Raw genomic sequence first — 16,923 nt, 5'->3', positions numbered from 1 at the left:
GGAGGGCCCCACCGACAGCGACGCCGAACCGCAGCGAGCCACCGCGAGCCTGCCGCGAGCCTGACAGGGATAATGCGCCAATGGGAGACGCGGGATTGCAGGGGATGACGTAGAATTGGTATTATCTGCCAATGAGCATCTGGAGCCCGGCTGTGGCTTGATGCCGAGAAACGGGCGGCTCAGCCTCGCCATGGTGGGGCCCTTTGCGCTGTACCCGAAGAAAACAAAGTTCGGCTTCTTTTTTCTTTGGGCTTACACTCTTACACTCACTACCTGATAGTGCCAGTCGTCATTTAGAGTGGGTGGATTTTCAGCTGCATTAGATCTTGCATGGCGACGCCCGGCAGGCTCGCGTAGGATATGCAGATGGCGTATCTGATGCGGTTTAGTGGGATGCCGAAGACCCGAGGTTTTGTAGAGACTAGAGGCGATGACGATGGCTTGGAGATGTGAAGCTGTGAGGGATGAAGGATATAAGAGGGAGGTGGTGGACGGCATTGGTTTTGGGATTCATCACTCACAACAGCATCAACACAATCAACACATCAAAGCAATCAATCAACACATCAAAGCAATCGATCCAACAATCAAGCATCAACATTTAATTTCATCTTTCAAATACACCTTTCAATACAGCATCTACATCCAACATATATATAGTTGCTCAGTATCAAACCACCTCACACAAACCAGTTCCTAACACCCAATCCAATCAAACAACAAACAACATCATCATCATCATGCCTTCCACTACTCCCGTCAACTCTGGTGACCGCTTCGACTTCATCGTCGTCGGTGGCGGCACTGCCGGTAACACCGTTGCCGGTCGTCTCGCTGAGAACCCCAATGTCCGCATCCTCATCGTCGAGGCCGGTGTTGCCAACCCCGACCAGCTGAAGGAGATCATGACCCCCTCCAACGCCATGAACCTCCGTGGCAGCAAGCATGACTGGGCCTACAAGACCACCGTTGTCAAGCGTGACGACTACGAGCGTATCGAGAAGCCCAACACCCGTGGCAAGATCCTCGGTGGCAGCTCTTCTCTCAACTACTTCACTTGGATCCCCGGATGCAAGCCTACCTTTGACATGTGGGCTGAGTACGGTGGTGAGGAGTGGACTTGGGATCCTCTTGTCCCCTACCTGCGAAAGAGTGTCACCTACCACGACGACGAGGGCCTCTACGACCCTGAGCTCGCCAAGATTGGCACTGGCGGTCCCATCAATGTCTCCCACGCCGAACTGCTCCCTGAGATGGCTCCCTTCCGTGATGCCCTCACCAAGGCCTGGACCTCCATGGGCGAGCCCCTGACTGAGAACATCTACGATGGTGAGATGATTGGCCTGTACCACTGCGCCGACACCATCTACAAGGGTCAGCGAAACGGCAGCTTCCTCTTCCTCAAGAACAAGCCCAACATCACCGTCCTCACCGAGGTGCACTCCAAGAAGCTCCTCATCGACTACGCCGACCGCACCTGCAGGGGTGTCACCGTTGTCGGCGCCGACGGCAAGGAGCTCAGCTTCTACGCCGACCGCGAAGTCATCCTGTCTCAGGGTGTCTACGGAAGCCCTCAGCTGCTCATGCTCAGCGGTATCGGTCCCGCTCGCGAGCTGGCCAAGCACAACATTGAGTGCATTGTCGACTCCCGCCACGTCGGCCAGAACCTGATTGACCACCCGGCTGTGCCCTTCGTCCTCAAGGTCAAGGACGAGTACGGCATGGACAACACCATCCTCCGCAAGAACCAGGCCAACGTCCAGGCCCACGCCGCCTACGACAAGGACTTCTCCGGCCCTGTTGGCTCTGGCTTCCTCGAGATGGTTGGCTTCCCTCGCATTGACAAGTACCTTGCCAAGGACCCCGTCTACAGCGCCGCCGTCAAGGCCAACGGTGGAAAGGACCCTCTCTGCCCCGATGGCCAGCCTCACTTCGAGCTGGACTTTGTCTCCATCTTCGGAAGCGCCTTCCAGTGGCACTACCCCGTCCCCAAGGTCGGTGCTCACACCACCGTCGTTGTCGACCTGGTGCGACCCATCTCCAAGCCCGGTGAGGTCACCCTGGCCAGCAACAACTACTTGGACAACCCCAACATCAACCTCAACTTCTTCGAGAGCGAGCTCGACATCATCGCCATGCGCGAGGGTATCCGCTTCAGCTACGACCTCCTGACCAAGGGCGAGGGCTTCAAGGACCTCGTTGTCGACGAGTACCCCTGGGACATGCCCCTCGACAACGACGAGGAGATGCGCAGGGTCGTCCTCGACCGATGCCAGACCGCCTTCCACCCTTGCGGCAGTGCCCGTCTCTCCAAGAACATTGAGCAGGGTGTCGTCGACCCGGCCCTCAAGGTCCACGGTGTCAAGAACCTGCGTGTCATTGACGCCTCCATCATGCCCGTCATCCCCGACTGCCGAATCCAGAACTCGGTCTACATGATTGGCGAGAAGGGTGCCGACATGATCAAGGCTACCTACAAGGACCTCTACTAAGCTTGGGAGAAAGCTTTTCAACTGTTACCTCCAGGATGTTCTAATTGGGTGGATACCATAGATTTCCTTTGTGTGTTTTACACTGACGCGAGTTTTGGCGTGAGCGAGTTTTAGTTGGATAGTTGAGTACACGATAGTCTTTAATTGATATGATGCTAAAAACAACTGTTTCCAACACGTTGCAGCAAAAGTGAAGTGGCAACTAATTAACATGATTCCAATAAAGAATGCAGATATTCACCGAACAGATCCAGCATCTACCTATCCAAAGCCAATATATCATCGGCAAACAGCATCAACTGAAACAGCATATCCAGCCACAGCGTCACTCGTCACAATACAATCCACTCACCATCACCACCTGCACACCCTCTTCAACCTCAATCACACGCTACCTTTTCAGCCGCATCAAAACCACACCAACAACAATCCCAGCGATCGAATCTAGCCTTTCTCCTTATGCAGGGACAACGCATCAATCCCAAGGAGAAAAAGAAGAAAACAACCCCGCCATATCCCCACTAGATCCAGCTTCTTCCTCTCCTTCTCCCACATGGAAAAGAAATGACAAAAAGGAGGGGCCCGAAACAAGACCCCCCATCGCCATCAACTCCGAAACCAACGTCGCAATGCATTTCCGTTCCATCCAGAAACATTAAAAATAGCATCATTAGTTTCCTCATTGTTATTGTCCCACCAGTTTCTCCCATATCACATCACCTAACCCCATTCTAGAAAAAACCCGCACTCTTTTTTCCCTTTGTCCCTCCCCCCTTGCCCATCGCATCACAATCCCAACCGACTCTCGGAAACACCAACGCTAAAGCATCATGCAGATTGTTCGATACAAGGTTTCCCAGCGCATCGACAAACACTCGTCCGACCAATCACCATTCAGAATCCCGTCTTTAAAAATAGGCCCCAACCTTGTTTAGCCGCCGGCCTGTGACGCGACCGACGAATCAGACACCGCTCCCCACCATCAATATCGAATCTTAGCGGTGACAGGGGTGTGACGAGCAGCCCAAAACAAGAGCATTGCAGAAAATAACCCCAGGCCTTGGGAATCACCTTGTTGTGTTGCTCATCACTTGTTTCTTGTTTTTGCGGCTGCTGCCTTGTACTGTAGGACTCTCTGTTGGTAGGACACTTGACGTCTGAGGCTCGTTTGTGAAACCCTCCCCCCCCGAATCCTGTCAGCCTTTTTCATCGTGACGTGACCGACAACACACAAACATGTTTTGCCTCACTCGTCAACAAGCTGGACAAGCTTTTCCGAATGGTTCCCAACCTGCCCTCCCGCAGCGGGGCCGCCTAACAGGGCGAGTTTCACAATTCCATTTCCCTCTGCATGGCGTCCATGTAAGTGGAAACTCTCTCTCTCTCTCTTCGATCCAGGGCCGGCCACATGTTCCCATGCCCCGGCAACAACGTGTGTGAATATGCATCTCTTCCCCTACCCTTGCTCCATATAAAGCTTAGCAGCAGGCGTCTCGTGTGTATCCCCCCCTCCATCCCCCGGTTAGGCGCCGGGCTTGCTGCATGGGCCGGCCTAGCGTTGTTGGTATTTCCACTTCTTCGAACAAAGCAAAAAAAGCAACGGTTTCTATTGTCAAAAATAACTCGACGCAGGGGCAAGGCTCCGCTGATTTGACTTCTGGGGCTCTTCTTCAGGTGACATTGCGGGCCCTGCCTGTGTTGTTCTTTGTTCGATAGGGCTTGTTGACTTGTTTTGATCCCCAAAAGATTGATATATCTTGAGCGCCGGCCGTCCGTCTCCGGCTCCGCTTCTTCTTCTGCTCTCCACGACGTCGGGTCCCGGACGGCGGCGGCAGTAGAAGCAGCAGTAGCATCGAACCAGATTCTTCTTCTTCACCCTAGAGGAGGGGTATGATTAAACGTCGAAGAAGCTGGGAAGAGGCATTTCTGGGGCGACGACTTTCTCTCTGTCTGACTCACTCTCCTTTTGCATATCTTCTTGTGTGATCCCTTCAATGAGATCCAGACCATGGCGCCGCTCAAGGACCGCATTTCCTCCCCCCTCGAGGCCGGCCCGTCCGTTCTCGACGCCCACCACATCGCGCCTCATCTCGTCCCCGTGCTCGAGTACACATCCAGCAAACTGGCGAAGAAGGCCGTCCACCTGACCCTCATCATCGTCAAGCGAGACTACCAGCTGCTCAACTCGATCCCCTCGCCAACCCCCCATTCGATGCCCGGAACCCCGGACTCGCCTCTGCCCACCGGTGGCAGCAGCTCCAGCAGCAGCAGTCGGCTCGGATTCTCCAGCCCCGTTGTAGCTCTGAAGCATCTCATGCGATCCGCCTCGCAGCATGTCGTTGGCTCGAGTCCTAGGAGCGCCGTGCCGCCTATCTCGTATCCTATTCCCATCACCGAGCCATCGCCGAGTCCTCGGTTCCGGTGGCCGCTCTCCCCCACCACGCCCTTGTCGCCACCCCCGATGACGCCGTCCACGACATCGTCATTGACAACCACCGATAGCAATGGGCCGCCGACACCCAATTGCACTGGCCTCCGCTGCTTCCATTCGGGCGATGTGTCGCCTCGAACAGAGAAGATTCTGAAGAGCACCCTCATCAAGGCGGGGAACAAATTTGGCGTTGGGTAAGCGCAATACATGCTCCCCAGTTTTCAATCTCAGTAGAGATTCGAAAGAGAGTGTGAACCAGGGGAAGAGAGAGAAAGAGAGAAGAGAAGAAAATGTATTAACAAAGGCTTCGTCTCCAGGAGCGGATGGCTTGTCCCCTTCACAAGCCCCAGCACCCGCGATCTCAGCACCCAGCTCTTCCACAGCTCCGTCGTCCAAAACGAAATTCTCTTCTCGTCAGACGGCCTGACTCTACTCACTCTCGACCGCCTCTACAGCATCAAGAGCGCTCTATCCAACTACTCCAAAACATCCTCGGCCTTACGCCTCGAAGACGCCGTCGACGAGCTGCGCCGCTACGTCCTGGCCAACAACGGCCGAAAGGTCACCAGAGCGGACCTCCTTCGGTCCTACGACTGGCTCAGCGTCAGCAACACCGCCATCACCGAGCTCGACCGCATGTATCGGCGAGCTTACGGCGGTGCTGACCGTGTCGGCGGCATCGCCGGTATGCCCCTGGACCGTCCACCCCAACCCTTCGTGCTCCATCTTCCTCCAAAGAACAAATTCGTCGATGACTGGGAGGACGGCGCCATCAGCCCCTCGAGCACAATCCTCGATGAGGGCATCGTGAAAGTCGCCATGACGGCCGTCAAACTCTCCCGGCCGCCGACACCTCGCAGGATCGGCCCCTCGCTGAAGTTACAGACCGACTTCACACCCAAACCTGAAATCCCAGATGAAGAAGAAAAGTCAATAGCAGTAAAGGCCAACGACTCCGATGAGGAAGTCCACACGGCACGGCCTATTGATCGATCTAACGCATCCATGTGGAATAGCAGGTTTACAATCGACCAGATGCTCAGTCCAGGAACCAACCAGGACTTGCAAGCCCACTCACCCGCCATAGGGCCCATGACGCCTCACGCATACGACGACATATCGCCCGTGACGCGGGGAGAATGGGGTTTCCTCATGGGCGGCAACGGGCTGAATATAGGTAAAACAGCTGCGGTGGAAACCTTCTGATACCCCCCCTTTTTTCTTCTCAGAAGATGTTTGACTAAAGTAACGTGGCATATGAACGTTTTTTCATTCTTCTCTTCAAAAATCTCATGTTATATACTATTAGTTCTACTTTCGTTTGGGCAAGCGCGGTGAATAGGCGTTTTCTTCTCCGGGGGGAGGGTATTCTGGCGATGTAATTCGCACACATTTAGGGAGGAAAAAAATACACTTCAATGATTTCATGTCGCTAAAAAACAAGTTTGACGTATCCAAATCACAAGAATGCCGTTGAAATTTTCATTACCAGCCGTAGCGGCTTGAAGCTTCCCGGCGGTTGCTTCTGCCTTTTGCAAAGCTCTCCTCCAGGGCCTCTCGTTGGTTGGACACATTCCGCACCAACTGCTGGAGACTGTGTTTGCCGCTGGCTATGGCGCGGACGGGGTTGTGCGTTTGTTGTTCGCCAGCGGCTCTGAGCTCTTCGTTGTGTTGGTATTCCTGATCCATGTTGAAGTTGATGAGTTTCTGTGCCGTCTGTCCTTGGCCTCCCCTTCCAAACAGCTCTCGTCTCGCTGCGGCGGAAAGATTCAAATCATTGGCGATGCTGTCCAACGACTCTGTTCTCGTATCTGGTGCCACTGCGGTGGTAGCCATCTGACCACTGTTTATCTGCTGGGAATAAGGGTCTGGGCCATTCATAGCATATGGATTCGCGGATTCTTCAGTTTCGAAGAGTGGTTCATACGCCCCCCTTTCTACTGACGCCGATGCTGGAGCTGACGGCTCTTCTACATGCAGTGAGAACAGTGATGTCTTTTTCGGAGGCGGCGCTGGAGCTGCAACCGGTTCTGGCGCTGTGCTAGCCGTTGAGGTTGCGGCTTGAGTTGAGGCTACTGATTTCGCCGTTGAAGCTGCGGGCGCCTGAGCGGCCGTACTCTTGATAGGCTTCTTCTTTGTATTCCGCGCAACAGACAGTGGCCTAAACATCAACGGTTTCCCCACAAGTTTGACTTCCTCGGCGGGCTTCATCGTATCCGGTATTGATGGTTCGGCTGATCGTTTAGGAGGTGGCAAGCTCAGTCCTCCAGGCGCAGCATCTGCGTTGCTAGAGGTGCCTGAAGGCTCTTCATCACGGCTGAAGCCCTTCTCGGCACTGGTCTTGAGATTGATCATTGGGCGAGCTTGGCCACTTGAGGGTTTGCTCAGCGTCGCCTTTGCCGCGTTCTTTGGCGGCGGGAGAAACGAGTTGAAGCCGGAAAAGAGACCGCCACTCCCACCAGTGCGCGCGCGTTTCGCCGGTGGTCCATCGCCATTTGATGCGCCCTCGTCGTTGGAAGAGGCCGCCTGGGGGAGATTGACGATGATTTTGCCCGGGTTTGATCGATCGACGACTTTTTGGAACGCAGGCTTCTTCGGGGCAGGTTTGACGGCGGGCTTCGGCGCGTCAACCTCGGGCTCCGATTCGGATTCGGAATAATCGACAAGACCCATACTGCTGTTGAGAAGCTTAGGGTGGGCTGTTGGGTTGTGTGGTTACGGTTATGAGGATGCGATTGCAAGTCGTGGCTATCAAAGAGTTGCAGAAGCAGAAAACTCGAGTTGCACCTCGATGAAAGTGACGTGTGGTGGATACATGAAACGGCAGCTATTCGGTCGCTTTAGCGCATGTGAGTGCTTCAGGCGCTAAAGCAGGGGTCCTGATAATCCTACCCCACGATAAGCTTCCCTCGACCTCGACCTCGCTCCAGCAACGTCTCTCCATCACCCTTTGCTCCCTGTCAAGCCCGGCTTGTGCTGGGCAAACATGTGAGCGCTCAATGGCACATGACTAGACATCAAATTCAATCCCATCAACGCGACATCAGCTCGAAATAGCCCCGACCGCTTCGCCGGCTTGCTTCAACCACCATCCTTCACCATGTCTCTCATCCAGCTAGAAGAGTGAGTCGGGAGGTCCCATGGGACGATGGACATGGTTCGTCGACTACTGTTGATGCGCAGGGCTAACCAGATCCTCCGCTTTAGGCTTGTAACCTACCAGCTTCGCACCGGCTACCTCAACGAAATCGCCGACGGTGTAGGCGAGCGACTCATCAGCGTCAACGACAGCAGCATCAACACCGTGCCATTCAAGTCAGCTGGCTGGCGGCCAAACTCCTCACATGTCAAACGCACGCATTCTCCACCGATCCCCACAGCCATCGCATCAGAGTATTTCCAGGCGCCGCGGCAAGCTGGTCTGACGCTGGAAGATGGCTTCGAAGATGGCGGTTTGCTTACGGGCGGAGGCGCCGACACCATGGGTCCGGGAGCCGCAACCAAGAGGCGCAGGCGCCGTGAGCAGATGGAGGAGGACGATAGCAGCGACTTTAGCGACGAGAGCGAGGATGAATCTGAACATCGGGCGGCTCAGCAGATAAAGTTTGCCAAGATGCCCGTACGACACCGCGCGGGATCCTCGCCTGGTCAGGCATCGCACCTTCAACCCATGAATACTTCTCCCCGAGCCCCCAGGCGGGGCTCACAGTCATCGCTCAACATCTTGCCGGGGCGGCCACGACGAGACACAGTGACCAGCAGCGAAGTGTCCTCCGAGAACGAGTTTGACGTACCAGTCGCGTACAGGCACAGAGAGGCCGCACGAGCGGCAACTAGGGCAATGAGGATGCAAGATAAGATCAACGAAGAGCCTTCGCCAGGTGTGCAGCTCGCCGACCCTTCACTACTCCGCGAAGAGGAAGAGGACGATGATGACTCGGACGAGGGCTCAGACATGTCGGGAGAGTACGTTGCAAGCATTGACGAGGCCTCCATTCTCGATGTCGTGGGAAACAACCCCATGGACGCATCCCCTACTCGGCAGGTGGTGGGTACACCTCCGAGGAATTTTACCAGGCAGTCTACGATTCGAATATCACAAGCTCCTGCTCCTTCATCAGTTTTCAAAGCATTGCCGCCTCCACGACCGATGAGCACCATCCGACCCCTCAGCGTCGTTCAACCTCAAAGTCTGCTCTCTGCAGCGATTAAAGCCAAGCGGTACAAGTCAAGTGTGCCCTTTCAGAAGTTTGCTCATTTAAATGGAGAGGGAACGCAAGGGGCCATGACTATCCGCATCTATGCCGCATTCTCCAAGACACCTAACAAGTTTCTGGAAGTGCTCATCCGGCCCAGAGTGCAAAATGGCCAGGGGGTGGAGAGAGCCGTTACCATAGCCGACTTGATCGGTTTGGGCCTGTATAAGTACAACGAAGAGAAGAGAGAGCCTCCTATTGCTCCTAAGAAGCGCAACATCAACTGGTATACGCTCAGAATGGTGGAAGAAGGCGGCGATGTCGACGATGATTTCCCGCCGTTTGACCGGACAAAACCTCTGACAACAGCCACTACCGTCAACAACGCCCACATGAGGGGCGGCGGGCGAATGCGGTCCAACTCAAAAGTCTACGATGAGTTTGCCATTGTGGCTGCTACGGAATCAGAATACGAGGCCAACCAGAGAATAACACCTCAGGAAGACGAGGAAGAGGAAGCACAGCCCTCTCAAGACAGCATTGCAGAAGAGGGGACGCTTATGAGAAGAGAGAGCGAGAGCGCAAGCGCCGGTATCAGTGCCAATGCCAGTGGCATGTCATCTCCGCCATCGTCTGTGCATCCCCGCCCGAACCCGATATTGACGACGGCTTACCGGCCAAACGCACTTTTGGCGGATGCCCCTCAAACGCGCACGACTGTGTCAAACGCGATGCGGGGCCAGCAGAAGTTGCTACGGATCTACATCATGTCGTCTGACGTGGCGGCCGGTCAGATGGTGACGCTCGACATCACTACTGATACCTATTTTGCGGAAGTGTTGGATCTAGTATGCCGTAAGAGACACCTCGACAAGGCCAACCACGTGTTGAAGATGCCAGGATCGGGAGCACTTGTCATGCTGGATCGGCCAGTGTCGTCGATAGGAAATGTGACGGATTTGGAGCTCTACAGACGTCGGTTTGCGACGGACGGGCCGCTGGCCATTACGGGCTCGCCAGGTACCTCGTCGCCCAAGGTGGTGCCGATGATGGACGCGCCGGCGCCGCGAAAGGGCCACAAGAAGGGCTACACGACTGGCTCGCACCCGTTGGCGCGCGAGGTCATCCAGCCAGACGAGCTCCCCAGTGCCAACTACAAGAGGTACACGGTCTGGCGCAAACAGCCGATGCGGATTGTGGGAATGAGCGAAAGGGTGCTGGTGATTGATGGTGAGTACATTCACATTGTGCCGGCCTCTGGAGGCAAGGCCGTTCAAGAAGGTGGAGGCAAGACGACGACGGTGCACTTCAGCAACGTGATAGGATGCAAGGTGCCTCGGAAGCATCCCACCAACGTCAAGGTAAGCTACCGACTGCCAACTTTCTTCACTACCTTTTTTCCTTTCTCTTCTTCGTGATGGCTTCCCGCAGAATGTGGAGTTGTTGTTGCGTGGCGAGCTCACTCAGCCTCGCTCTCGTTTAGATTTGTTGTCTAACCACTGACATGTCCAAAAATAGCTCGTCGTCTACAAAGCCACAGAGAGCAAACGCTACGATTTCGAGGCTCGAGGAGCTGATGAGGCTGCCGAGATTGTGGCAGAGCTGAAAAAGGGCATTTCGCCTTATAGGGAGGTTTGATTGCGTGTTGCTTGGGGGCGTTTGGAGACTGGAGTTATGTTTGGAATATGAGGGGACGTACGAGTTACGCGGCCAATGGCTTACTTACTACGGGTAGCGGCAGCGTCTTTTTTCTTTCCATCTTCTTGTTGCTAAACACATTGTGTAAATGGTGGTGGAAATTTTTGTGTAACGAGTCATACGACCATGCGAGGCGAATTGTACACGCGTTCACGATGTCTTGCTGCCATTTTCTGCGTAACGGAATGACGAGGCGTGGCTGAGAATTTAGCAAAAATTCACGATGGTGAGAGCGGCACGTAGAAACTAAAGTAGCCGCAGCATGGCCCGCTGCGGAGCATTTCTTAGGCGGGCCGGAAGCTTTTTAGAGGTACTTTCAGCGCAGGTACCGGTATTACGTACAACAGGGATGATGCGATCCATGGATGACACTCTGGGGGGGCTGTTAATGTCGATCGAACAGTGTACGAGTATGGTCAGATGGTTGGGTCTCGGATTGATTGAGGACTTGATGTACAGAGGAGGGGTTGAAATGATGTAGATGATTATGATGATGATGATGTTCACTATTGTACTAGATTGAGCGGTTCATCATTACAGAGTTGGAAGGAGAAGGTGGTTTTAGATACGGGGGTTGGTTCAAGATGTGACATGGAATGCCATTTAAGTTTGATGAGGGCCGTTTGATCGACACGGCCAAGGCCGATGAGTTTAATGGGCAGTACCATGCTAGATGTGATGATATTCTGCCTAAACTATTAGCACAGGTACTGCATTAATGAATGGGGAAATCGAAAATTAGATATCTTGACCAAATTACTGATATAGAATACCTACCTACACAAACGGCACACAGCGTAGAATTCCACGGCATACACGGCTTCTCGAACATAGAGCGGTGAATACAAACACAGCTACCACAAGGGATGCAACAATCCTGCGTGCCCGTGCGAGGGTAGGGGCTGTGAAGACGCAGCATTATGTGATTTCTTGGCTTCGAGGCAAATGTCTCGGTTCGGGATGCCGTTGTCGTGGCACAAGAATGCCCGGCCACAATGCTTCACGTATGAATTGCGCAGCTATGAGACATTGATGCCATCTTGGATGTAATTGACGGACTTTTCCGTGGTACTACAAGCCTTGAAGTCGACCGTTATTGCTCCTTGGCACAGCGTCGCTTTGTACTACGGGCGTGAATTAGCCACTCATTCAACGGTCTCGCTCAAGACACGCCTCATGGGCACCAGAGTCATTGTCATCATCACCATGACAGGTATATGTCTCTCAGGTTCCAGCCAAGATATCTTGTTCTGAATCTATTGCGCCCTTCTCAAGACCTCAGATACAGTATTACCACATCCATAATGACCCCATTTTGCGTTTACAGGCGCTGCAGGCGAACCCCTGCTACGACCGGGTTCTTACAGGGGGGATGTGAGCTGGACGATCCACACGATTATGATCCGCGCAGGCAATTTGGCATCGTTGTCGCGATAAAAGCCCACCAGTGACGTAATTATCTATTAAGACATCAGATGCCTCTTGGGACTTTTTATCAGGGTTCTTTCTAAAACCCGTTCAACTTGAGCTGAAGAAAAGAGTACTTTCCATACCTAGGTAGAACAAGAAAAGAATTGCTACGAGAATGTCAAGTGTGGCTGAGCAGCGGCTTTTGAAACGGATAGACGGCATGTAGCAAACACAGCACCCAACACAAACAACATGAAGAGTAGCGGATCCAATGTCACTCAACACCCAAAACAACAAAACGGCTACTAAGCGCGAGCCTTGCATTCAAAAACGCGGCCACTTCAGCAACCTCAACTAGCATCTATTCTGTAACAATGCTGAAAAAGAAGATAGAACCAACAGCATAAATCCTCCTGAAATCCTTCTCCCGTCGGCAAAGGCGAAAAGAAAAAAAAAAAAGAAATCCTGCCACACCCAAACTTTCTGTCCAATCATCCCAGCACTGGGCCAGACATTCTCCAATCATACCAGACTCGCAAAAAACCTCCGAGACATGGAAAAGCCGCCCTGCCGCCCTGCGTGCAGAATCCTACGGCGGCTGCTGAGCTGGCACACGGCGCTTTGGGGATGCTGCGTCTGTCTAGACGAAGGGGCAAAGGCGGGTGCGGGCATACCGATAACAAGCAAACAAGACAATTATCAAAAAAATACAATAATGAATTAAAAATAAATCTCATAGTACACAGCATGCCTCGTATAATCCAACTATCGCGATACCATTACTCGATTCCTCTTAAATCGGGGTGGCGGTGGCTGGTGCAACAAAAGTACGTACTCTCGTCGCTCCCTCAAAAACTTGGCTCTCAATCTTGGCTCTTTTCGCTTTTGTCCCGCCCCAAGCCAAATCTTGGCGCGGTACTTGTGCGATACGTACCCTCGATATATTACTATACCGGACAGGGATTTCCCTCCCGTTGGGTACCAGTTACAGTAGCATCGCCCCCTAATTGACCATTGATCTTATTTCCATGTTAGTCAACTTCGTTGGCTGCCGTAAGGTGTGAGGTATGATGTGATGCCATACGAAAACACAGCACATCACGGCACAGAGCGTACTCTGGTCTCTGCATTATGGCTATGACTTGTCCAAGTACCTCAATGGCAGCTTCTCAAACTTCCCCCCTCCCTCTCTGTATTGTATTGTATGACTTGGCGTTAGACCAGCACTGCATCTCGCTCAACATGAAGCACAAACCCAGCTCTCCATCGCCAATCGCAAACCCTCGTAGGATTCCATTCCCAGCCCAGCTCTCCATCTATCTAGCTCGCTTAAATCTACAATCCAGTAAGCCAAAAAAGAAAAAGGCCAGATTCAAGGCCCGATCGTTCTCGTTCCCATAGCTCCCCCCTCCAAAAAAAAGAAGCTTACAACGGCCCAAACCAAGACCCTCCCATGATGTACTGCAGCATCCCGGTATCCACCAAATTCCCATGTCTCATCTTTCCTCTTCCTTCTTCCCCCTACTTTTAGCTACTAACTAACCCTCAGACTCTCCACTGCTCCAAGCCCCGTTGGGTTGTTGGTGATGGGCAAAAAAAAAGAGGCTACCAAAGTACATCCCGAAATCTGAGCCACCTGCTGTGCTTGTGTTACATCCCTCCCCATCCACACCCCAGTGAGGCAGCCCAGGCAGTTTTTCCTTGGTTCTGTTTGTCTCACAAGTTTTACTTACAAAAAAGGGCTGGGCTGTCAAACGCAGCACACCCTTCCAGCTGCGTTGCACTTGTTATAAAATCTCCAGCCTTTCCCACCTCGTCGTTTCGAACTTTCCCTTTTGCTCTCCACATTGTCCACATTACAAGCCTAGCCAGATCTCTTCGATATCTCTCATCCTTGCAACCCATCTATCTCCTGCAGCACCGAACATCGTTTCCTGAAAACTTTAAATCTACCAAAACAACAACTTCCTTTTACACATCCACCATGAAGTTCTCTAGCTTTGCCATCCTCGCCGTTGCGGCCCTTGTGCAGGTATGATCAGACTCGCTCATCTCCCTCTCTACTATTAATCCCATTCATATCAACATACTCTCATGTTTCCACATCTCCACATTCACAAAACCCAACTAGTATAAACATCATCGAGAATCATCGCGAACTAACATCATCTCCAGGCCAACCCAGCTCCCTCTCCCGCCCCATCTCCCGCTCCTGACTTGGGCGACTTTATCGGCGACATCTCTACCTGGGTCACTGGAAAGGCCGGCGACGTCAAGACCTGGCTCTCCGAAAAGGCTGGCGAGGCCTCTTCCTTCGCGAGCCACGTCCAGTCCAAAGTCGACGCCAACGAGTCCAAGGCCAGCGCCGCAGCCAGCGCCGTCAAATCCATCTTCGACGATGGACCCTCCAGCGTCATCGCCAGCCTGACCTCCGAAGCCGGCTCCAAGTTCAGCTCTCTCAGCAGCGTTGCCGCCACTGCCACTGGCGAAGCTGCCTCCTCGGTCAACGCCGACATCTCCAAGCTCAGCGCCTCTCTCGCCAGTGCGACCAGCTCGGCCGCCGCCGCTGCGTCCACAAAGTCCCACGACGCTGCTCCTGTCCAGACTGCCTATATCGCAATGGGAGCCCTGATTGGCGGAGCTGCTGTCCTGGCCAACATGTAAGGTAGCGAATGCTATCATCAGGAAATCAAGTCTGCTGAAATGGAGAGGAGTGGGTGGAATATACTAGAGTGTACTTCTATCTGGGAGGCATGGGAACAGAAAACATGAGAAAGGATGGATAACGGAATACCCCTAAATTCGCGAGAGCACACATGGCACACATTGGTTGAGAGCTTTTCTTTTTCTTTTTTCCTAGCTGTTTTGTATTATCTCGGCTCTTTGTTGAGATGAGTCTTTATGAATAACGGTCTGAGGCTGCATTAGTCGGCGAATCTACTACACTGTCATTTCTTGATTCACCTTTGAGTGCCCGCTTTTGCAACTAATTGCTCCATAATGTGACTTGTTCCACCATTTCTAAAAAAGCGCCATGAGCTTTATCCACTTTGGCGTAATGGCGTCTACCGAAAATAGCATTTGGAAAAAAGAGCAAAAGAGCAAAAAAATTTTGCTTGACCGAGACAGGGGTCGAACCTGCAACCTCCTGATATACTAATCGTAGTCAGACGCTCTGCCATTGAGCCACACGGCCTTGTTTGATGAAAGCGACGGTCGCTATTCGCCTCAAAGACTGGCGGTTTCGAAGTCGCAAATCGTGTCTGGGAAGAACATGGCTCAAGGCTTCTTCATCGCTTGTCCCCAAAGCCTGTCCACGACCTGGAAGATGGCGGTTACATCTTTGATAACGTCGCTGCCGCTTTGTACGCCGAGTTTTTGCTGTATCTTGTCGGGGTGCCAACGCACTCGTTCTTCCTTTAGCTTCGCAGCAAATTCCTTCTCTCCAACATCCTCCAAGCCTATGCCATGAATGAAGAACTCGCGAACAGCCTCTTCGTTAACATCTTTTCGCTGTCCACTTAGCACCGGCCAAGCGAGAGTGTCCAAAGTTCCATCCCATTTCGACCAGGCTTGCGTATACGCGTCCCACCCATCGACCCAGCGTCTTCTCCGGCGTCGTTCTTCTGCTCGGCGTCGACTGCGATCCATTTCTTCGTGTAGTTTTTGATTCTGTCTCTCTTCTTCTTTCCTCTTCCTGCGCTCTTCTGCGCGCCGCTCTCTCTCTTCAATGAGACCAGCGTTGGTTTTCTCCCACATCTTTTGTCGAACGTAGGCTGCGTATTCCTCCTCCGTCATTTTCTCAAGCTCGCCTGCTGGTCCGACCTTGTCGTCAGAGTAGACGTGGATGGGTTGGCCATAGACGCTTTCCCAGTAGGCGGCGCCCTCATCATCAGCCATGGCATCAAATAGCGATTCTCGAAAGGCGGCGTCTGGATCAAGAGTCGGGGGCTCGTGGGGATTCGGCGGCGTGGGAGAGCGGTATCGTCGCCGACGATGGCGATGGTGGTGATGCCGATGGCGACTGGATTCATGGTCTCGCTCGTTGCTGCGAGAGCGGCGACGACGTTTCTCGCCCTTTAGCTTCAGCCGCGACCGTCTGGGCTTTGTTGCGTCCATGTTTGCATCGTCAACACCATCTTCGGCGGTTGGCTTGACGTCATTTGACGAAGCGACCCGTGGATTCTCTCTTTGGCGTCTCTCTGGTGACTGCTCCGGGTTGATGGATGAAAGAATGTGCCGCCTCTTGGGAGACGGTGGTTCATGGCTCATGATCGGAGCGCCATGGTCGACGTTATCCAAAGTTGTGCTGCTTCAGATGTTGTTTCGTCAAGGTTGGAAAGGGACAGAAGCCAGACCAGCATGGAAGCTAAGGTACGAGTACATGTACCTGCCAGGCACCACAAGCCCCTAGTGGGAAAGTGGGCGTGTGGGGTACAAGCCATCGCGCCCCGATCTCGTTACCCGGAATTTACATATCACTTCTGCATTGAAGAAAGCAAAGTATTAGGGGGAATTTATACCCAAACTGGGATTCTCAGAACTTATAATAAGTAAAATATGTAGAAGAGAAAGAAAAGATAGCTTAACAGGCATAGAACGACGTTATTTCTCTAAATATACTACGTACTCCTTACTGTGTTGCAATCACCACCTAAACACTCTACAAGTACTCATAGCTTCTCTCATCTATAAG

At 53.0% G+C, this 16,923-nt stretch overlaps 7 protein-coding genes and 1 non-coding gene across 8 annotated transcripts; 5 read left to right on the top strand and 3 right to left on the bottom strand.

The window, feature by feature from the left end:
* The first annotated feature begins 619 nt into the window (after nt 1-619).
* On the top strand, nt 620-2,606 carry V8C40DRAFT_117646 (GMC family oxidoreductase). The gene has a single exon (XM_083210881.1). The coding sequence runs from the start codon at nt 741-743 to the stop codon at nt 2,490-2,492; it is 1,752 nt and encodes a 583-aa protein (XP_083068450.1). The 5' UTR covers nt 620-740; the 3' UTR covers nt 2,493-2,606.
* Nucleotides 2,607-2,665: 59 nt separating this feature from the next.
* On the top strand, nt 2,666-3,172 carry V8C40DRAFT_256529 (uncharacterized protein). The gene has a single exon (XM_083218289.1). The coding sequence runs from the start codon at nt 2,720-2,722 to the stop codon at nt 3,149-3,151; it is 432 nt and encodes a 143-aa protein (XP_083068449.1). The 5' UTR covers nt 2,666-2,719; the 3' UTR covers nt 3,152-3,172.
* Nucleotides 3,173-4,323: 1,151 nt separating this feature from the next.
* V8C40DRAFT_117669 (uncharacterized protein) lies at nt 4,324-6,269 on the top strand. The gene is made up of 2 exons (XM_083210882.1): nt 4,324-5,117; nt 5,241-6,269. The coding sequence occupies exons 1-2, from the start codon at nt 4,501-4,503 to the stop codon at nt 6,127-6,129; spliced, it is 1,506 nt and encodes a 501-aa protein (XP_083068448.1). The 5' UTR covers nt 4,324-4,500; the 3' UTR covers nt 6,130-6,269.
* Nucleotides 6,187-7,711, bottom strand: V8C40DRAFT_256524 (mitotic checkpoint regulator, MAD2B-interacting-domain-containing protein). The gene has a single exon (XM_083218288.1). It carries the CDS (start codon nt 7,594-7,596, stop codon nt 6,409-6,411), a length of 1,188 nt encoding a protein of 395 aa, XP_083068447.1. The 5' UTR covers nt 7,597-7,711; the 3' UTR covers nt 6,187-6,408.
* A 312-nt stretch (nt 7,712-8,023) lies between these two features.
* On the top strand, nt 8,024-10,757 carry V8C40DRAFT_277649 (stress-activated map kinase interacting protein 1-domain-containing protein; the record flags this gene model as incomplete). Its single annotated transcript, XM_083220982.1, has 3 exons — nt 8,024-8,046; nt 8,131-10,480; nt 10,638-10,757. 3 exons carry the CDS (start codon nt 8,024-8,026, stop codon nt 10,755-10,757), a joined length of 2,493 nt encoding a protein of 830 aa, XP_083068446.1.
* A 3,454-nt stretch (nt 10,758-14,211) lies between these two features.
* Nucleotides 14,212-14,891, top strand: V8C40DRAFT_270261 (uncharacterized protein; the record flags this gene model as incomplete). The annotated part of the gene is made up of 2 exons (XM_083220169.1): nt 14,212-14,259; nt 14,403-14,891. 2 exons carry the CDS (start codon nt 14,212-14,214, stop codon nt 14,889-14,891), a joined length of 537 nt encoding a protein of 178 aa, XP_083068445.1.
* A 452-nt stretch (nt 14,892-15,343) lies between these two features.
* On the bottom strand, nt 15,344-16,556 carry V8C40DRAFT_256518 (uncharacterized protein). Its single transcript, XM_083218287.1, has one exon. It carries the CDS (start codon nt 16,497-16,499, stop codon nt 15,507-15,509), a length of 993 nt encoding a protein of 330 aa, XP_083068444.1. The 5' UTR covers nt 16,500-16,556; the 3' UTR covers nt 15,344-15,506.
* Nucleotides 15,345-15,423, bottom strand: V8C40DRAFT_t194. Its single transcript has one exon. It is a non-coding gene; the product is annotated as a tRNA-Arg (tRNA).
* Nucleotides 16,557-16,923: the final 367 nt, after the last annotated feature.

The sequence above is a fragment of the Trichoderma camerunense genome (genome assembly GCF_050948025.1).
Source record: "Trichoderma camerunense strain CBS 138272 chromosome Unknown V8C40scaffold_22, whole genome shotgun sequence".
Lineage (NCBI taxonomy): Eukaryota > Fungi > Ascomycota > Sordariomycetes > Hypocreales > Hypocreaceae > Trichoderma > Trichoderma camerunense.
This window is presented reverse-complemented; position numbering and strand designations above follow the sequence as displayed.

Excerpts from the sequence above, each read along its gene's own strand:
- V8C40DRAFT_117646 (XM_083210881.1), top strand. The coding sequence starts at position 741 with ATGCCTTCCACTACTCCCGTCAACTCTGGTGACCGCTTCGACTTCATC.
- V8C40DRAFT_256529 (XM_083218289.1), top strand. The coding sequence starts at position 2,720 with ATGCAGATATTCACCGAACAGATCCAGCATCTACCTATCCAAAGCCAA.
- V8C40DRAFT_117669 (XM_083210882.1), top strand. The coding sequence starts at position 4,501 with ATGGCGCCGCTCAAGGACCGCATTTCCTCCCCCCTCGAGGCCGGCCCG. Across the intron at positions 5,118-5,240 it reads GGGAACAAATTTGGCGTTGG|GAGCGGATGGCTTGTCCCCT; the intron begins GTAAGCGCAATA and ends CTTCGTCTCCAG.
- V8C40DRAFT_256524 (XM_083218288.1), bottom strand. The coding sequence starts at position 7,596 with ATGGGTCTTGTCGATTATTCCGAATCCGAATCGGAGCCCGAGGTTGAC.
- V8C40DRAFT_256518 (XM_083218287.1), bottom strand. The coding sequence starts at position 16,499 with ATGAGCCATGAACCACCGTCTCCCAAGAGGCGGCACATTCTTTCATCC.